The sequence below is a fragment of the Salmo trutta genome, chromosome 3 (genome assembly GCF_901001165.1).
Source record: "Salmo trutta chromosome 3, fSalTru1.1, whole genome shotgun sequence".
Classification (NCBI taxonomy): domain Eukaryota; kingdom Metazoa; phylum Chordata; class Actinopteri; order Salmoniformes; family Salmonidae; genus Salmo; species Salmo trutta.
In genome coordinates this window covers 19,514,013-19,535,201 of record NC_042959.1, presented here as the reverse complement: position 1 = coordinate 19,535,201, position 21,189 = coordinate 19,514,013, and the positions used below count along the sequence as shown (strand labels likewise).

The 21,189-nt window shown below is 42.9% G+C and overlaps 1 protein-coding gene across 3 annotated transcripts in view; it reads right to left on the bottom strand.

Annotated features, from left to right (window-relative positions):
• The window catches only part of diaph2 (diaphanous-related formin 2), a 706,015-nt gene that overhangs the window by 515,666 nt on the left and 169,160 nt on the right, over window positions 1-21,189 (bottom strand). For all 3 annotated transcript variants that reach the window (XM_029725953.1, XM_029725962.1, XM_029725944.1), the window contains exon 6: window positions 17,804-17,943. In XM_029725953.1, the coding sequence (XP_029581813.1) occupies window positions 17,804-17,943 (140 nt within the window). The remainder of the gene's footprint in view (window positions 1-17,803; window positions 17,944-21,189) is intronic.

The following is a 21,189-nucleotide window of genomic DNA, read 5'->3' as shown; positions in this document are numbered from 1 at the left end:
CCAACCACCACTTCCTGTTAAAGAAAATATTGACACTGACACCTGGACTGTGTTCTTACTAACAGAACAGCAAATTGACAAAAAATCTATGTGACCTATTCATAATACACCATTGGGTGTTGACAAAGAAAATAACAAGGAAAAGGAAGTTGTAGAAATTGCAAAAGCTGTGGATGTAGAGCAATAGAATGTCAATTATCCCCCTGTTTAGTTTAGGTTATTAGGATCCCCATTAGCTACTGGACATGCAGCAGCCATTTTGCCTTCAGAAAGTATTCACACCCTTTGACTTTTTCCCCCCAAAATTGTGTTACAGGCTGAATTTACAGTACCCAATAATGGCCTACACACAGTACCCAATAATGTCAAATTGGAGTTATGTTTTTAGACATTTTTACAAATTAATTAAAAATGAAAACATGAAATGTCTTGAGTCAATAAGTATTCAACCCGTTTTGTTACGGTAAACCTAAATAAGTTCAGGAGTAAAAAGGTTCTTAACAAGTCACATAATAAGTTGCATGGACTCACTCTGTGTGCAATAATAGTGTTTAACATGATTTGTGAATGACTACCTCCTCTCTGTACCCCACACCTATAATTATCTCTAAGGTCCCTCCGTTTAGCAATGAATTTCAAACACAGATTCAACCACAAAGACAAGGAAGGTTTTCCAATGCCTCGCAAAGAAGGGCAGCTATTGGTAGACAGGTGAAAAATAATTAAAGCAGACATAGAATATCTCTTTGAGCATGGTGAAGTTATTCATTACAAGTTGGATAGTGTATCAATACACCCAGTCACTACAAAGATACATGCGTCCTTCCTAACTCATTTGCAGGAGAGGAAGGAAACCGCTCACGGATTTCACCATGAGGCCAATGATGACTTTAAAACAGTTACAGAGTTTAATGGTTGTGATATTGCAAACAGGATGCACATTTTGGAATATTTGTATTCTTTACAGGCTTCCTTCTTTTCACTATGTCATTTAGGTTAGTATTGTGGAGTAACTACAATGTTGTTCATCCATCCTAAGGCACAAACGTAAAACTGCAAAAAATGTGGCAAAGAAATAAACTTTATGTTTAAATCCAACACAACACATCACTGAGTACCACTCTTCATATTTTCAAGCATGATGGTGGCTGCATCATGTTGTAGGTATGCTTGTCATTGGCACGGACAAGGGAGTGTTTAGGATAAAAAGTAACGTAATAGAGCTAAGCACAGGAAAAATCCTTGAGGAAAATGTGGTTCAGTCGGCATTCCAACAGACACTGGGAGGCGAATTTACCTCTCAGCAGGACAATAACCTAAAACACAAGGCCAAATATACACTGGAGTTGCGTACCAAGATGACATTGAATGTTCCTGAGTAGCTGTTCTTCCTGTAAAAGTTGCATCATACTGCAGCACACCTTGCGGGCTGCCGCAGAATTCTATTGCACGTTATTTAAGTGTCAGCCATTGTTGCCATTAATGCTAGTTAGTGCAAGTTTGACCACCAGAGGGCATCTTTGAAAAGCGTTTGACTTTTTTTATATTGGTTGTATTGGAGAATTTAAAACCTTTTTTGTAAGAACATAGTATATGGGATTGATTTGAAGAAATGTATCTTAATTAATTTGATTAATATTATGGTGTTTCTATTCCAAGAAAAACTAAAATGGAAACCCTCCGCTACAGTAAGAGCTAAATAGTCCTAACATGTCTACACCCTAACTGTAGTCTAACAAATACCCAAACGGAGATTCAGTGAAAATTAATGCTTGTCTCAGAGCAGCATGAAACGGTGCTGAAATAGTTGACCACACGCGGGTAGGCTACTGCTTCTATCTTCAATATGCTTTAAATGCCACAAACAATGGAACACACACAATTCTTAAAACTCTGAGAATGGTAATAGGAGGTGAACTGCACTGCATATTAAACTGACATTATTATTGCTATATTCCACGCGTTACTGTGTGTGTTTCGATCCTCTCTCTCTTTCTTGCAAACACACTTGCTGTCTTGACCTCTAAATTCTGTCTTGACCTCTGAATGCTGTCTTTTCAAAAATACTGGTAGACTTGGGGATTTTGGTCACGGACAGTGCTATTCGCAAACACTATCATCAGACACAGGTACAGTAGGCTACAATACTGTAAAGTAGGCCAAATAATGCCAAAAATAATGCTTAAATAAATAGACTGCTGGTCTTTACTGTTTGCTGCACATTTTTACGTTGTATTCCATTTCCAACAAGACGATTCAAGCGATCAACTCACTAATGGATGAAGATGATGAGCGCTCGGCAAAGGCCATCTGTAATCTGCATCACAGTACAACATCAACATCGCTCAAATCACAGTCAGAAGACAGTTGAAGAAACTTGCGAGGACTTATGGAAAGGCTCGGCAAGACGTTTTACACATACACATACATATTTTTTTTTTTTTCAGAACAGTTACCATGTGTGTTCTCTTGTTTTGTACAGTTCTGTAGTTTCGACCCAATGATTCGTCTGAACTTTGTGTCATGTAGGCTCAGGCATGGATCCAAGCTGGCGAGACATTCAATGACGCCATCTTCACAGAAGAATCAACCGTGGCCCTAGAGCAATTTGCTCAAAATGGAGGGCAATTTCTCGCCAGGGACCAGGCCCATATTTGATTTTTGATGGTAAGTTTAGCAATTTACAAAGTAAAAGTTACATAAAATATTGTAGCCTACACCTCATGGACTGCTATGTGTTCCACAATAATTCACTGTTGCCTCCTTTTTCAGGTATCATGGCTCGAGATTTCTTTAAGGAAGAAATCATCAAGAGATATGCTGGACCCTATGTCAGAGAGGTGTTTCTGAGACCACATTTCAAGGTAGGATTATAGCAATATTTTGTTATGTTTAGGCCTATGTTCATGTACATTTATAGCACTGTACCTAATGTTGGATGTTAGGCTAAACATATTTTTTTCTTCTCCAAATGCGGACAATGCCCCAAAACACACTGTCACCTGGGTTTGCATTGCAAATTAGGGAATAAACTGGGTCAAGACGCCAGCAGAGTAAGTAGACCTTTATGTAGTGAAATAAATAAAAGACCTGCAACCCCTACGGCAGGCCTACAGTATATCTAAAAATATATTTTTCATCTCTACATGTTGGTCTCCTGATTTAAACCCAATCGAACTTGTTTGGCATTAATTGAAAACATTCATCCATAACTCTGCCCAGCCTACAAGCAAAGATGAACTGGTGAAGGCCATCAATATGTTTTGGCTTGAGAAATTGCCAATACAACAATGCAACAAATACATTGATCATCTCAGCAAGGTTTTACCTGTGGTCGTGGAGCTGGGGGAAATGCAACTAAAATGTAGTTTAAAAAAACATCTGCATTTTGAATGTCTTTTTTCTCATTATGTTATTAATGAAAGAATAAAGATGTTGATGAAGAACTGTTAGGGCCAAATTGGGGGATTTTCACACCTACAGCAGCCGGGCTATGAAGAGTTGCGTGTCAATTCATAAACCATGTGCCATGGAATCTCTTCCCAACTATATGGCTCTCCAACATTTTGCGGTTGCATGAGGTCGAGTTAGAAATGTAACACTTCAGAGTACTAAAGCATCAAATACATTGCAAATTGGGGGATTGTCACACCTACAGTAGCCAGGCTATGAAGAGTATGTTGTCCTGCTAATAGGAAACATGGTTTGCATGATGGACTACACCTGTTACAGTACTACAGTAGACTTGTGAAAAACAAAATGCCTCCAGCTGTCCATCACTACTGTAAATAAAAACACAGCATTTTGTTTACATCTTGTTTACATTCTTTATTGTAACCACAATGTCACACATAATTTGTAACTACCTTTCCAATTACTTTTGCAGCTTTGGATTTACAAATGTGCACTTTTCATTTAGTTTTTTGTTAAATCCAGTTAGAATTTAAGTATAACTTCTGTATGACTGAAGCCTGTAGTGAGAGTTATAATGCTTTAATATTAAATAACTTATGCCCTCTAAATTCATACGGGGCATTTTTGGTGGAATTATTTGTTAGGGCAAATATGCTCTGTGAGAATATCTAATAAAAATAATTGCTTGTAAATAAGTATGCATTATGAAAGGATTAGATTAATTAGTTAAATAAAGTCCACCTGTGTGCAATCTAAGTGTCACATGATCTGTCACATGATCTCAGTATATATACACCTGTTCTGAAAGGCCCAAGAGTCTGCAACACCACTAATCAAGGGGCACCACCAAGCAAGTGGCACCATGAAGACCAAGGAGCTCTCCAAATAGGTCAGGGACAAAGTTGTGGAGAAGTACAGATCAGGGTAGGGTCATAAAAAAATATCCCAAACTTTGAACATCCCACGGAGCACCATTAAATCCATTATTAAAAAATGGAAAGAATATGGCACCACAACAAACCTGCCAAGAGAGGGCCACCCACAAAAACTCACAGACCAGGCAAGGAGGGCATTAATTAGATTGGCAACAAAGAGACCAAAGATAACCCTAAAGGATCTGCAAAGCTCCACAGCAGAGATTGGAGTATCTGTCCATAGAACCACTTTAAGCCGAAAAATCCACAAAGCAGGGCTTTACGGAAGAGTTGCCAGAAAAAAGCCATTGCTTAAAGAAAAAAATAAGCAAACACATTTGGTGTTTGCCAAAAGGCGACTCCCCAAACAAATGGACGAAGGTACTTCCAATCCAAGATGGTGTAGCAGTCAGACGTCTTTTGTTCTCGTCTTGTTGTGTCCCGTATATATATATTTTTTATCTTTTCTTGGCATATCTTTTTTAATATTTTTTCAAAAACTCAACTTCAAAACACTCTCCTGCAACCCACCTCACCCAATGTGGTGCCGATCAGTTTTTTTCTGAAGTATTATTCACCTCGTATTCGGAATCCCCCAACAGAAGCTAGCCAGCTCACAAGCCACTAATCAGCTAACCACTGCTAGCGGTCATCAGCAAACCTTTAGCTCGGAAAGCTCTCGCCAGTTTGTACAACGTGACTCAAACCAGAGCACAGCGGACATAATTTCTCTCCACATGCCCGGATTCCTACCGCAAGCACTGGACATTTTCACCTGGATCTTCGCAGCTAGCTAGCTGCTATCCGAGTACTGGCTAACGTCGGTCCCGGAGCAAGCACCAATAAGCCTGGAGCTCGCCCATGCCAGGTCCTTTCTCCCGGCTAGCTAAAAGAGGCCCATCAGCCACTCCTGGGCTACAATACCCGGACCCCTTCGACTGCCGGTACAGGGAACCCCGCCGATCCTTCACGCCTAGACTACGATGTAATCTGCTCGAGGGGGTACTCAACTGGCCTCTACATCACGACCACCCCTGAATGCCCATCCGATAGCTGCTAGCTGTCTAGAGCATATTGGACTGTTAGCTGTATTGATCCATCGGCCACTATACCTATTTTGCCAATTAGACTTGAACCCCTTCTGCTACTCGGAACCCTACTAATCCATCACGACTGGTCTATCAACGTCATCGCATGCGGAGGCCAAAACATACTTTCCTCCATCGAGACGTCCCTATAAGGCCCTTTTGCTAGCTTTGTTAGCTCAGTTCTGCTAGCTGCCTGAATTGCCGTGTCTCCAGCCAGCCCAACCACTCACTGGACCCCTATTGATCACCCGGCTACGCATGCCTCTCCCTAATATCAATATGCCTTATCCATTACTGTCCTGGTTAGTGATTATTGTCTTATTTCACTGTAGCGCCTCTAGCTTTAACCTACCATTTAATTCCACCTCCCACATATGCGGTGACATCACCTGGTTTAAACGTCTCTAGAGACAATTTCTCTCTCATCATTACTCAATGCCTAGGTTTACCTCCAATGAACTCTCATCCTACCATACCTCTGTCTGTACATTATGCCTTGAATCTATTCTCTCACACCCAGAAACCTGATCCTTTTACTCTCTGCTCTGAATACAATAAACGACCAGTCCTGATAGCCTTAAGCCGTACCCTCATCCTACTCCTCCTCTGTTCCTCTGGTGATGTAGAGGTTAATCCAGGCCCAGCAGTGCCTAGCTCCACTCCTACTCCCCAGGTGCTCTCATTTGTTGACTTCTGTAACCGTAAAAGCCTTGGTTTCATGCATGTTAAAAATCAGAAGCCTCCTCCCTAAATTTGTTTTATTCACTGCTTTAGCACACTCTGGCAACCCGGATGTCCTAGCCGTGTCTGAATCCTGGCTTAGGAAGACCACCAAAAACTCTGAAATTTCCATCCTAACTATAACATTTTCTGACAAGATAGAACTGCCAAAGGGGGCGGTGTTGCAATCTACTGCAGAGATAGCCTGCAGAGTTCTGTCTTACTATCCAGGTCTGTACCCAAACAATTCAAACTTCTATTTTTCAACATCCATCGTTCCAGAAACAAGTCTCTCACTGTTGCCGCTTGCTATAGACCACCCTCTGCCCCCAGCTGTGCCCTGGACACCATATGTGAATTGATTGCGCCCCATCTATCTTCAGAGCTCGTGCTGCTAGGTGACCTAAACTGTGACATGCTTAACACCCCAGCCATCCTACAATCTAAGCTTGATGCCCTCAATCTCACACAAATTATCAGTGAACCCACCAGGCACAACCCCAAATCCGTAAACACGGGCACCCTCTAACCAACTTGTCCTCCAAATACACCTCTGCTGTTTTCAACCAAGATCTCAGCGATCACTGCCTCATTACCTGCATCTGCAAAGGGTCTGCGGTCAAACGACTACCCCTCATCACTGTCAAACGCTCCCTAAAACACTTCAGCGAGCAGGCCTTTCTAATGGACCTGGCCCGAGTATCCTGGAAGGATATTGACCTCATCCCGTCAGTAGAGGATGCCTAGTTATTCTTTAAAAGTGCCTTCCTCACCATCTTAAATAAGCATGCCCCGTTCAAAAAATGTAGAACCAGGAAGAGATACAGACCTTGGTTCTCTCCAGACCTGACTGCCCTTGACCAGCACAAAAACATTCTGTGCTGTTCTGCATTAGCATCGAACAGCCCCCGTGATACGCAACTTTTCAGGGAAGTTAGGAACAAATATACACAGGCAGATAGGAAAGCGAAGGCTAGCTTAAGAGAATAAGAGCACCTACTCCCAGCTGCCCACTGCACTGAGGCTAGGAAACACTGTTACCACCGATAAATCCAATATAATTGAGAATTACAATAAGCATTTTTCTACAGCTGGCCATGCTTTCCACCTGGCTATCCCTACCCCGGTCAACAGCCCTGCGCTCCCCAGAGCAACTCGCCCAAACCTCCCCCATTCTCCTTCACCCAAATCCAGATAGATGTTCTGAAAGAGCTGCAAAATATGGACCCCTACAAATCAGCCGGGCTAGACAATCTGGACCATCTCTTTCTAAAATGATCTGCCGAAATTGTTGCTACCCCTATTACTAGCCTGTTCAACCTCTCTTCGTATCGTCTAAGATTCCCATAGATTGGAAAGCTGCCGCGGTCATCCCCCTCTTCAAAGGGGGCGACACTCTAGACCCAAACTGCTACAGACCTATATCTATTCTACCTTGACTTTCTAAGGTCTTCGAAAGCCAAGTTAAACAGATTACCGACCATTTCGAATCACACCGTACCTTCTCCGCTATGCAATCTGGTTTCAGAGCTGGTCATGTGTGCACCTCAGCCACGCTCAAGGTCCTAAACGATATCATAACCGCCAGCGATAAGAGACATTACTGTGCAGCCGTTTTCATCGACCTGGCTAAGGCAATCGATTCTGTCAATCACAACATTCTTATTGGCACTCAACAGCCTTGGTTTCTCAAATGACTGCCTCGCCTGGTTCACCAACTACTTCTCTGATAGAGTTCAGTGTGTCAAATCGGAGGGCCTGTTGACCGGACCTCTGGCAGTCTCTATGGGGGTGCCACAGGGTTCAATTCTCGGGCCGACTCTTTTCTCTGTATATATCAATGATGTCGCTCTTGTTGCCAAACATCCCCTCGTAAAATTGACCATCCTACCGATCCTCGACTTCGGCGATGTCATTTACAAAATAGCCTCCAACACTCTACTCAACAAATTGGATGCAGTCTATCACAGTGCCATCCGTTTCGTCACCAAAGCCCCATATACTACCCACCACTGCGACCTGTACGCTCTCATTGGCTGGCCCTCGCTTCATACTCGTCGCCAACCCCACTGGCTCCAGATCATCTACAAGTCTCTGCTAGGTAAAGCCCCGCCTTATCTCAGCTCACTGGTCACCATAGCAGCACCCACCCGTAGCACTGTTACTTCACCCACCCGTAGCACTGTTACTTGTCTGTTACTTGAACTCTGTGAAGCATTTATTTGGGCTGCAATTTCTGAGGCTGGTAACTCTAATGACGTTATCCTCAATGTTATCCTCAAAGCAGACGAAGGTGTTTAGCTTGTCTAGGAGCAAGTGTCCCCGACATGGCTGGTTTTCCCTTTAATCTGTGATTGTCTGTAGACCCTTCCAAATAAGTATTGTGTCTTGAGCCATTGAATTGCGGCTCCATTTTGTCTCTGTTCTGACGTTTTGCCTGTTTGATTGCCTTACGGAGGAAATAACTAAACTGTTTGTATTCAACCATATTCCCAGTCACCTTGCCATGGTTAAATGCAGTGTTTGGCACTTTCAGTTTAGCGCGAATGCTGCAATCTATCCACGGTTTGGGTAGGTTTTCATAGTCACATTGGGAACATCCCCTATACACTTCCTGATGAACTCAGTCACCGTGTCCGTGTATACATCATTATCCGAGGCTACCCCGAACATATCCCAGTCCATGAAGCATGGATTTTAATTGGTCAGATCAGCGTTGCGTTTCTGCCTATTGGAAGGGAGGAGCAAAATGGAGTTGTGATCTGATTTGCCGAAGGGAGGGCGGGGGAGGGCCTTTTAGGCATCCCGGAATAGAGAATAGCAGTGAATGAGTGTTTTCCCAGCGCGAGTGCTACAGTCAATGTGTTGATAGAACTTCATTAGCATTTTCCTCAAATTTGCTTTGTCAAAATCCAAAGTTAGAATAAATGCTGCATCAGGATATGTGGTTTCCAGTTTGCATAAAGTCCAGTGTAGTTCCTTGAAGGCCATTGTGGACTCGGCTTGAGGGGGAATATACATGGCTGTGACTATAACCGAAGTGAATTATCTTGGTAGGTAATACGGTCAGCATTTGATTTTGAGGTATTCTAGGGCGGGTGAACAAAAGGACTTGAGTTTCTGTACGTTATCACAATCACACCATGAGTGGTTAATCATGAAACATACACCACACCCTTCTTCCCGGGGAGTTCTTTATTCCTGTCTGCGTGATGTACTGAGAACCCAACTGGTTGTAAGGACAGGGACACTATATCCAGAGAGAGCCATGACTCCGTGAAACAGAGTATGTTACAGTCCCTGATGTCACTTTGGAAGGAGATCCTCGCCCTCAGCTCATCTACTTTATTTTCCAGAGACTGAACATTAGCGAGTAATATACTCAGAAGCGGTGGATGGTGTGCCCGCCTCCTGAGTGGGACTAGAAGTCTACTCTGAATACCTCTTCTCCACCGGCGCCGTCTTGGAGCAGCCTGCGAACAAAGGATCCAATTCGGGAAAGTCGTATTCCTGGTTGTAATGCTTACTGCCGCTCTGATATCCAAAAGTTATTTCCGGCTGTATGTAATAACACAAAAAAACATTCTGGGCTAATAGTGTAAGAAATAACAAAAAAAAAATGAAATACTGCAATGTTGCTTAGGAGCTAGAAGCAGAGCAGCCATGTCTGTCGTTGCCATCTCATTTCCATTCAATGAGCATCAGGTGACCTCCCTTAAATATTAGCTAACTAGCTAATGTTATACTGTATGTAAAGTCAATATGGCGACATCAAAATGACGACAAAAGGTTTTACAAATTATTTGCCTCCTTTTGAATGGCATTGTCGTTCAAAACAATATTATGATGAAACATGCAACCCATGAATACATAACTGAGTGACGCATTAAATCTGTTTTTGGTTTGGGTACAGTGAAGAAACCCATAGTGGCGTGTCCGCTGGGGTATGTATGTCGGTTTGAAGTGTATGGAAATAGATTATACAAGTGGTTAGGCATTTTCAACACACAAATGTTTCTTAAAAAGACTAGAAGAGAAGTAGTACATTTCTCCTCAACCTTCAACCATGAAAGACTATCATGCATGTTATAGATGTTAGTTCTGTATGTGCAGTTAAGGGCAAGGTGTGCTGCTCTGTTTTAGCCAGCTGCAGCTTTGCTAGGTCTTTCTTTGCTGCACTTGACCATATTACCTGACAGTAATCAAGATGGGACAAGATCAGAGCCTGAACAACTAGTACAGTTGATGTGTCTAAAATGCAGAACATTTTTCTATAACAGACATACCTCTCCCCATCTTCACAACCGTACCTGCACAAAAATACAATTTCTAATATGAAATTATTATTACTTGAATTATGTATGCCTCACTCCAGGGCTCCCGTAGATGTGGCTACCTCTGGGTATATTTTAAGAGGGACGCCCATTTAATTTTATGACACCATCTGTTAACCTCAGTCACTGAGGAGATTTGGATCTTTGGGCTCCATAACTGCTTCGGGGGAAAAGGCTGCATTGAATTCAGCGACGTCAGAGTTTTAACCTAGTTAACCCACTCTTTTCTGAGTGCGTGAAAGTTATACTGGAAAATACATGAAGCATTAACGTGAAGATTGACAATGAACTATGCTGAAGAAACAATCGTAAAGTTTAAAAAAAGGCCTGCGTGTAGTACTCTTTATGATAATGTGGTAAACAAAATAAAAAACATACATTTGTGATATTATAAGAAAAATAACAGAAAGCAAATCGGGGAAGAGTCAAATATATAAATTGTGTTAACTACAAAAACAACACAGAGCAATATTTAAATCATGCCTCATGGGCCCATAGATAGATTATTTTCTCATTTCAAAACGTATTTCTCCTTGACAAGAAAAAAAAAAATTCAAAAAAGCCTAGGGGGGTGCAGGAAGGTTTAGAATAACATTTGGAGTCTGGAGAGTGAAGTCCCACAGCATAGACGATCCCGACTGACCTCTTCAAACCCATGGTAACGGACACAATTTATTTCAGGACTAACAGTTGAAGTTTTGATAACTTTATTTTCTTACTTCCCGGAGGAAGTCAAAGTTGATGGTAATGGTAAAAATCTAATTTCCATTATGTCCCAGAGAGGAGCTGGGAAAGCAAAGGAAGGCCTCGACCCAAAAAGTCTGCGATATGCCTATCTTGTCCTATTCTGTCCTTGTAGGAGAGCTTAGCCATACCCTACACTGGATATTTTCAAAGACTCCATCATAGACTGAGAAACATGGACATTCTAAAGCTAGCCGACATGAATATTACGGTTTTCTGTCTTATTTATAACACATTTGGCCATAAGAGTTTGGGGAAACATATTTTCAGACAAATACGCCACCGGAATACAAGAAAGCTAAATATACTTTTGAATGCCTTTGAGGACATGGCGTTTCATAAAGCCATATATCAACTTTCTTGGACCGCTGTGGAGTTTGATTTAGCTATGGACAACACTGCCCAGAATCACAAAGTGAATACAGAGGATCAATTATGGATGATTGACAGAAATAGGCAGCCATTTCCCCAACAGAAATGACAAAGTTTAAAACACTCTCTCCCTCGGTTTAATAAAGCATCTCTGGCAAACTGGGCTGGCACCTCTGTCTCCCCAAACTCACTGCAGAAACATCCGTCAGCACAGTGCTGACTTGTTATTACATGTCCCATAACCTTTCAGCCTGAGGAGACACTTCACATCCAAAAGACTAAGAGATCTTCACTGACTGTCAACCTGGCTGCAATAAGCCATCATCCACTCAACAGTGTTTTAGTGGGTTAACATGTCATCAGTTAAGTCAATATAGTGGCGTAAATAAATAATAATAAATAAATAATATTTCAACTTAGGTTACATGTAACTAAAAGGGTTCAACGACAGCATTTCTATTCTAATGAGACCAGGTTGGTTATTCAGTAACATATAATAACTGTGATTATACCTGTGGTTATTATATTGATGGTAGCTGGGCAGTAGATCGGCCTACTTTTTATGAAGGTTTGTCAATAGGCCTCGGCTGTTGGGAATATAGCTGCTCTTTTAGAAAGCGGATGGCCTCTAAAATCGAAAGTGGAGAATACAGAATTTATAATTTTCGACATGCCTCTTTTCCAAACGTCAAGAAACCTCCTAGAGTTTTCAGAAGCCGGCTTCTGGGATTCAGCAAAGACCTACAACAAAGCCGTTATTGCAGAGAAATGTACACCACGGCTTCTCTAACAAACAAACAGCTACCGACGTCGTTTTTGTTTCGAAGTGTGAATTTTCTGAAAACCCATCTCCCACAGTCAGTCACTTGGTGGGTGTTTAATTGTTTTCTCAGTCAGTCATTTTGTTCTCTTCCGACTGGAGACTGATGAGGTGCCTCCTATAAAGAAGCATCCCCACTTCAAAGCTACTATTAAGCCCATTACCGAAGCTATGTGTTACCTCCAGAGCATGTGGCTACAGGCATTAAGCCGGGGTAAAGCTGGCGAGACCGATAGACACAGACGCCCTGGCAGTAGCTGTGAGATCACTACAATACTCCATCTTGACTCTCCAGGCCTGACCTAGAAGAGGAGAAAACTCCTAGCGTCAGCAGCAATCCACGGCTGCCTGCACACAAAGGCCCCCAAATTGCCCAAGAGAAAATGTTAGTCATGCTATGAAGATTTTCCCACATAATGAAAAGTTGGAGCCAAGTTCAATTTTGGTCTAAATCTGTCTGGGGGATCTGAGTCGAGCAAGTCGAGCAAATTCAATATGAAAGTCACTGCTGGGATTTGAAGGGAGTCAGACTGTAATATTAAAGGCTTAGCACGAGGAACTCCAAAGCCGGGCTTTTGAATGTGTGAAGCAGTGTGTTCCCTGTGTAGAACCTAAGAACCCTCTTACTTCCTTTTATTAGGAAGGTATTGGTGGAGCATCAGGACAGGTAGTGGTACGTAGCTCAGAGGGGGTGAGCTCTAACCCTGCCAGAGGACAATTACCCCCACGTAGAGAACTTAGAAATGGGAAGCGGAGCAAGCAAAATATAAATGTACATGACAAAAGCCTTTCGAGTTTGTGTATGAGTGGGTGTGAAAAAAAGTTCAGAAATACATCTTTGCTTTCTGAATTCCTTCTGCTGCCAGCCCTGTGGCACTTCTCTCACACTGCAACACCAGATAAAACATTTTTTATATATATATTTTTTTTAAATCGGTGAAAAAACAAAAACAACTACCATTAGATACACCACCACACATTAACTCTCCATACATACATTGGAAAATAAGAGTCCGTGATTATCTGTGAGTTGGCATCTTGCTTCAAGTCAGCGGATTAAAAGTTAATGAAACAACTTATTGGAGAGTGGCGAGAGACGGAGTTGTGAAAAGTCTAAATGAAGAAGTGAATGTCCAAACTAAAGAATAAAAAGGGGAAGGAACATGAGATTAATAATTGGCCAGGCAATCATTATTTGCCAAAAGAGGTGGGCTGGGGAGGGGGAGAGAGAAAAGGGCAGCTTGAGGAAGCCATGAGCCTGGAGATGGAAGGGGTCTGCGGGGAATGTTAGAGGACTGCTTACATCACAGAGCAACACAGGTCTCTCAGAGAAAAAGACACTCTATTAAAGAGCTTGAAGATTGTCACTTCTGATGAGTTAAGTAGAGGTAATTGGAGGGGGGGGGGGAACTTGGCTGTCCACAAACAGCAGTGGTTTAATGAATTTCTAAGTCCCACATATTGGTCTTTCATTTCTTGTTTGAATAGCATAGCAACTTTCTTATTAATCATTCTTAAAACACACGGCCGAAAGAAAACAAAGCATCCAAAGTGTTTTTGGACAGCCGCGTTTAGCATTCATGATCTATCGTGGTGGTTAGGGGTCATTTTGTACTGGTCAAATAATTATGCTGTATTGATCTTTTTCCCTGTGTTATTATCACACGCTGCAATATACATTTCTCACACGGTCTCTGAAAATACAGGTAACTGCCAAACTAAAGGAACCACCAACATAAATTATGTTAATAGGGCATTGAGCCAGAACAGCTTCGATGCACCTTGGCATAGATGTGTCTGGAACTCTATTGTAGGAATGCGACGCCATTCCTCCATGAGAAATTCCATAATTTGGTGTTTTGTTGATGGAAAACTATCTCAGGCACCATTCCAGAATCTCCTATAAGCGTTCAATTGGGTTGAGATCTGTTGACAGACGGCCATGGCATATGGTTTACATAGTTTTCATGCTCATCAAACCCTGCAGTGACCACTCGTGTCCTGTTGGTGGGGGCACTGTCATCCAATGGGGGCATAGCCAAGGTAGCCAAAATAATGGCCTGCCCAGCATTTTTATACATGACCCTACGCATGATGGGATTGTAATTGCTTAATTAACTCAGGAAGCACACATGTAGAAGCACCTGCTTTCAATATACTTTGTATCCCTCATTTACTCAAGTTTTCCATTATTTTTGGCAGTTAGCTGTATGTTACACTGGGCTGAGTGATCAGAAACTGTGGAGAGAGTTGAGCTGCATTCTACACTATCAAAATGGGTACACAGATAAAACACCATAGTGCCCTGTGTTCAACTACATTTCCAAAAGTAGATATCAGCCATTTGTATAAGAGTACCTTAATAACTATAGAATACAGCTACCACAGAATTCCAATCTGATAGATACGGAATATATATTTACTAAAGCTATCATTTATGCAAAAGGAACTTAAAATGAATTCATTGGAACATATTTGTTGTTCAAACACAGGCATACAGTTTGACTACCATGGTAAATGAGAGAAGAAGTGAAGAACTAGAGAACTTGTGAGTAATGAGCCTATGGCAAAACTGCAGGGAGATTTGCATTTTCTCTGCACACAATGTTCCTCCCTATACTGAAGAACTCACAAGTTAGAGCAACAGAAATAGCCAGAGCTGGTGGTCAGGTCGCTGAGCTGGTGGTCAGGTCGCTGAGCTGGTGGTCAGGTCGCTGAGCTGGTGGTCAGGTCGCTGAGCTGGTGGTCAGGTCGCTGAGCTGGTGGTCAGGTCGCTGAGCTGGTGGTCAGGTCGCTGAGCTGGTGGTCAGGTCGCTGAGCTGGTGGTCAGGTCGCTGAGCTGGTGGTCAGGTCGCTGAGCTGGTGGTCAGGTCGCTGAGCTGGTGGTCAGGTCGCTGAGCTGGTGGTCAGGTCACTGAGCTGGTGGTCAGGTCACTGAGCTGGTGGTCAGGTCACTGAGCTGGTGGTCAGGTCATTGAAAGCAACAACTTTGAGCAGCCATATAACGTATTGGCAGTGTAATATTCAAGGTGGTAACTTTGTAAGTGTCAACTATTTTGCCATTCTACCCTGGCCAGAAAGTACTTTGACGTAGGATTTTTCATCCAAGACAATGGGTGTCTACTTTTGTTAAAGTTAAATTAATTATTAAAGTACCATGAAAGAGCACTTGCAATGAAGCCTGTCCTTACATGGTCCACAAGTGGTAGGTACTGGAATTCAAAAAAACAGTGCATTACGCAGTTGTGTTTTGCATGGCTGTTCCCAGCACACCGACTATGGCAGAGAAAAGGTTACATTAACATAGTGCAATCAGAACACAGGCCGGCAAGTTTGATTTCCTGTGTGTTGTGATCCGTGACAATTAAGTGCATTCATACTAATTGTGAGTAACCTTCGCTATGCTCCAAGAGGCCAACATGTCCCCTCTATCTCCTCCTCCGCTCCCTTCGGCTTTCAGTAAAACAATGAGAGGCCTGAAGAAGAGCAGCGGGGTGGGCTTCCAACAGCGCTGTGCTTCTCCCAGCCCCCCCATCACACCACAGGGTGCCTTTCTCCTGGCTAAGTTTGGCCTTCCGTGGGCGTCCAAGACGCTGCCGCAGAGCGCCGCTCCCTCCCTCTGTGGTCACGAGTTCACCGGTTTGAAAACATCCAGAGGGCGAACCTGGCCTCCCTCAGTCCCCTTGGCACTAACTGGCCTTTTGCCGTGTGAGGAGGAGTGGTGTGATTTTCATAGCTAATGGTGCTGAACTTTACAGCTCGGCAAGGTGCAAAGGGAGCGTTATGTGGGTTTTTCAAACAGAAATGATTTACGCCAATTTCCCCCTGATTAATGAGCAGGCAGACAGTAGGTAAGCAGCACAAAGTCAGGTCTGGGAACAGTTTTCTGTTATCAGATAAAGCCAAACAATACAAATACGTCTTTAGCTTAATGAAAGCAAGAACTTGGGAGAATACCTTGAGGCGGAGTATTTATCCATCATTGGTGGGGTTTTTTCAAAGGAAGAGAAAAACAAAGTTTTGCTGTTTACCTTGTTTTTCCAACTGTGGTTTCTAGCTACACGGTTACTCAGCCACAGAGAGAAAGATGGGCGGGGGAATTTTCTGCAGAAATCTATTAATCGCTTTGGAGTGCAGAGCACGTTGTGTTGTTCTGTGGGTGTGCATGATCTTTCCAGTGAGACCACACCAAAGCCTAGTCGTTTTCCAAGCTGTTAGGATGCTAGGATATTGCCTCCGCTGTATCTCCCAGAACAAATAAATGGCCCTCTGGGGCTACTGCCGGGCCATCTCCGAAGATTGGGGGTCGGTCATAAAAGAAGATCTGCCACTCATCTGATAATCACTTTATATGCACCATTCATTGATTCACATTAAAAAACATCTCTTCGACGGTGGGGCTTGGTGAATAATTGAGAGTGTTCGGCTGTCATTGAGGGTTCCTCCGGGCTGTTGGGACCAAATTAAATTTGAACATCCCTATCTACAAGAACGGAAGATGAGAACTTTGTGGGTGGAAAAAGGCTCCCACAACGCAGTTGCCATGGCCTAATTATGGTTGAGTGACGGGCCCATCAAAGCTTGCTAGAAACGGGCACAGGACTGAGAGAAAAAGAGAATTATCTTAACATGAACTATTATCAAAACAGATTAAAAATAGGGGGCTGTGGGCAACGAATGCCACTCTTGGTGATGGGGGAAACGGAGAGATATTAAAGACACTCGATCTTATGGTGAGGGCCAGCATGCTTATTAAGGTCTCAGAGACAGAGAATGGCTGGCTTTCTGATGTGGAAAAGAGGGACTTCCTATCTATTGCAACCTAATGGATAGAGTGGTGATGGAATGACAGGCTATGGGCTTCCACTCTATGCTTGTTTTAAATGGGCAATGCTATGGGCTATTCTGGTTCAACCAAGCCCATCGCTCTGTGTGAATCAGAGCCTAAGAGATCTCCTGACATAGATCCAATTAGCAATGGAAGGTATCTAGCAGATGCCAACTTCTTCTGTGTTCACACAGGCAGCCCAATTCTGATATTTTTACCACTAATTGGTGTTTTGACCAATCACATCAGATCTTTTCACATCAGATCTTTTTCAGAGATTGGTCTGATTGGTCAATAGACCAATTAGTGGAAAAAAATATCAGGATTGGGCTGCCTGTGTGAACGCAGCACTAGATGAAGCAAATGAGGTCTGGATAAACTTTTTGTCAGAACTGTACTGAGAATTGAGTGAACGTCAGTAGATGTTCCCCCATGAGGAGGGTAGAACATAACCAGAGGAACAGGTTGGCCAGAACGGAGGTTCATATAAGGACACTTTGCACTGTGGAGCCCTTAAGTTCCACCTAAGAATCAAGAGGCTTAAGTCAGTAAGAGAGTAAGGACCATACCTGACAGGGTTACTGGTGAGAGAGACACGAAGGGACTCCAGGCAGATCAGCAGCTTGTCATCAGTGATGCCAGAGCGCAGCTCGTGGACATACTCCTGTGATGATAGTGTACACTCATGCTTGCTGTTCCTCAGTCCTCCCTGCAGAGAAAACACACAGAAGAGATTCATTATTTTAGTACGAAAACTGTAGTCTTATTACTCTGTTGAACATTGACCAGAAAATAGTTGCCAATCGTAACACAGGGAAACATACCAAAGGTATTACAAAAACTAGATCAACAGAAAGAAAACAAGTCTTAAATAGAAACTCAGAGAAACCCATAACTTTTATTTAGCCACTGATCTTGATAACTGCATCACAAAAAACAAAGCCTTTAGCAGGGAGTGTTGTAGGTGCCATTATGGATTTAGGATCTTATCAAACTGAAGCCCAGATGATCGCTTGTGACAGGAGGAAGGGTTCATGGCCATGGAATCCTCAGGTATCACACCTCCTCACAGCACACATCAGGAGTAACATATCAAAGCACTGTCCTTTTTCAGGACCCTGTCTTTCAAAGATAATTCGTAAAAATCCAAATAACTTCACAGTTCTTAATTGTAAAGGGTTTAAACACTGTTTCCCATGCTTGTTCAATGAACCATAAACAATTCATGAACATGAACCCGTGGAACGGTCGTTAAGACACTAACAGCTTAGGACACTAAAGAGGCCTTTCTACTGACTCTGTAAAAAAAAACAAAAGAAAGATGCCCAGGGTCCCTGCTTGTCTGCGTGAACGTGCCTTAGGCATGCTGCAAGGAGGCATGAGGACTGCAGATGTGGCCAGGGCAATAAATTGCAATGTCCGTACTGTGAGACGCTTAAGACAGCGCTACAGGGAGACCGGACGGACAGCTGATCATCCTCGCAGTGCCAGACCACGTGTAACAACACCTGCATAGGATCGGTACATCCGAACGTCACACCTGCGGGACAGGTACAGGATGGCAACAACAACTGCCCGAGTTACACCAGGAACGCACAATCCCTCCATCAGTGCTTAGACTGTCCGCAATAGGCTGAGAGAGGCTGGACTGAGGGCTCGTAGGCCTGTTGTAAGGCAGGTCCTCACCAGACGTCACCGGCAACCACGTTGCCTATGGGCACAAACCCACCATCGCTGGACCACACAGGACTGGCAAAATGTGCTCTTCATTGACAAGTCGTGGTTTTGTCTCACCAGAGGTGATGGTCGGATTCGCGTTTATCGTTGAAGGAATGAGCGTTACACCGAGGCCTGTACCCTGGAGCAGGAACGATTTAGAAGTGGAGGGTCCGTCATGGTCTTGGGCGGTGTGTCACAGCATCATCAGACTGAGCTTGTTGTCATTGCAGGCAATCTCAACACTGTGCGTTACAGGGAAGACGTCCTCCTCCCTCATGTGGTACCTTTCCTGCAGGCTCATCCTGACATGACCCTCCAGCATGACAATGCCACCAGCCACACAGCTCGTTCTGTGCCTGATTTCCTGCAAGACAGGAATGTCAGTGTTCTGCCATGGCCAGCGAAGAGCCCGGATCTCAATTCCATTGAGCACGTCTGGGACCTATTGGATCTGAGGGTGAGGGCTAGGGCTAGGGCCATTCCCACCAGAAATGTCCGGGAACTTGCAGGTGCCTTGGTGGGAGAGTGGGGTAACACCTCACAGCAAGAACTGGCAAATCTGGTGCAGTCCATGAGGAGGAGATGCACTGCAGTACTTAAAGCAGCTGGTGACCACACCAGATACTGAGTGTTACTTTTGATTTTGAGCCCCCCTTTGTTCAGGGACTCATTATTCCATTTCTGTTAGTCACATGTCTGTGGAACTTGTTCAGTTTATGTCTCAGTTGTTGAATCTTATGTTCATATAAATATTTACACATTAAGTTTGCTGAAAATAAACGCAGTTGACAGTGAGAGTTTTTTTGACGAGTTTAGATACTGTTTGTGTCCACCCATGTTCAACTCCCATGTTAAATTAGTACCATCCCCCCCTCTCTGCACCATTCCCCTCTCTCTCTCTCTCCTACACCCAGGCTGCTGTTAGGCAGGTCAAAAATTCCTGGAGGAGATTCTTCCTCATGGCCAGACAGTATAGAGAGAGAGTGAGTTTTCATAGAGAGAACAAGGGAACTTCTTCCACCTCACAGAACATGAGAACTGAACAATATTCATGTTCTGGAGAATGTATAAAAGGTCGATGAAGTAGCCAGCTACGAACTGGTCCGTTTGGTACAATTTTGTGAAACTCATGAGAGACAATTCAGCCCCATTACCATAACCCTGTTTACACAAGAGTCTCGGTTGTGGGGCTTGCATCTAATTGTTGTTAGGGATGAATAAGTAAAGATGAAACTATTTGTGAAATTATGTAATGTGATTTTTGACTGTTTAATGAAGGAAACTCCAATTCCCTTTGGAGTTTAACAAAATCAGAGGCCCGCCCGATGAGCACAGACATTGATCTGGCGTCGTGGGACAGCCCCTTTCTGCTCTCCCGAATATAACCCCCACCATGGGAATTTATCTTTGGACCATGCTTCTCTCAATTACGAGAGGGCTAAGGTTTGAGCCCATTGCTGAATTCTTAACCATACCACGTGGTTAACTCTGAGACTCAAAACTGACAGAATAAAACCAATCTTTGATACTAATTACTAGTCTGCAGCTAGGAATTCGGTATCACTGAACGTGAAGACCGACAACCGCCGAAACATCTATTCTATAACGACATTGCTGAATGTTACTCTGAACTATACATTCTAACCACGGCAGTGAGAGAGAGAGGGCGGACAAACTCTCAAACAGAAAATAACTTTCCAACAGAGATCAGGACGACACACTGAGCGTATATATATATATATATATATATATATATATATATATATATATATATATATATATATATATATATATATATATATATATATATATTGATTGCAATTATTCCCGAATGAGTGAGCGTTCATGTGCAAAGGATAAGCATTTCAATTGTTATAATTATGAACTTTGTAGTGTCTTATCTCAGTCGACCCCCACTTCCCTTTTGTCCACCAAGCTGTGATGCCGGTTTAGCCCACTAGGGCACATCCGCTATAATTTCCTTGTAACTATATCTACTGTTTGTTTGTGCATTTCTGTGATTATTTAGGTAGTAAATAAATGATTTAAGACAATTGATGTATGGATGACTCATAGTGAAGACTCGGTTCATGCAGATAACCAACAATTTACGACGTTTGGAATGAGACTAACGTGAGGTAAAGAATAATTCATTAATCAGAAGGCTAATTGATCAGATATTAAAATATCTGAAAGTTATATTAGGAAAATTATAAATTTGTAATCTGAATATTTT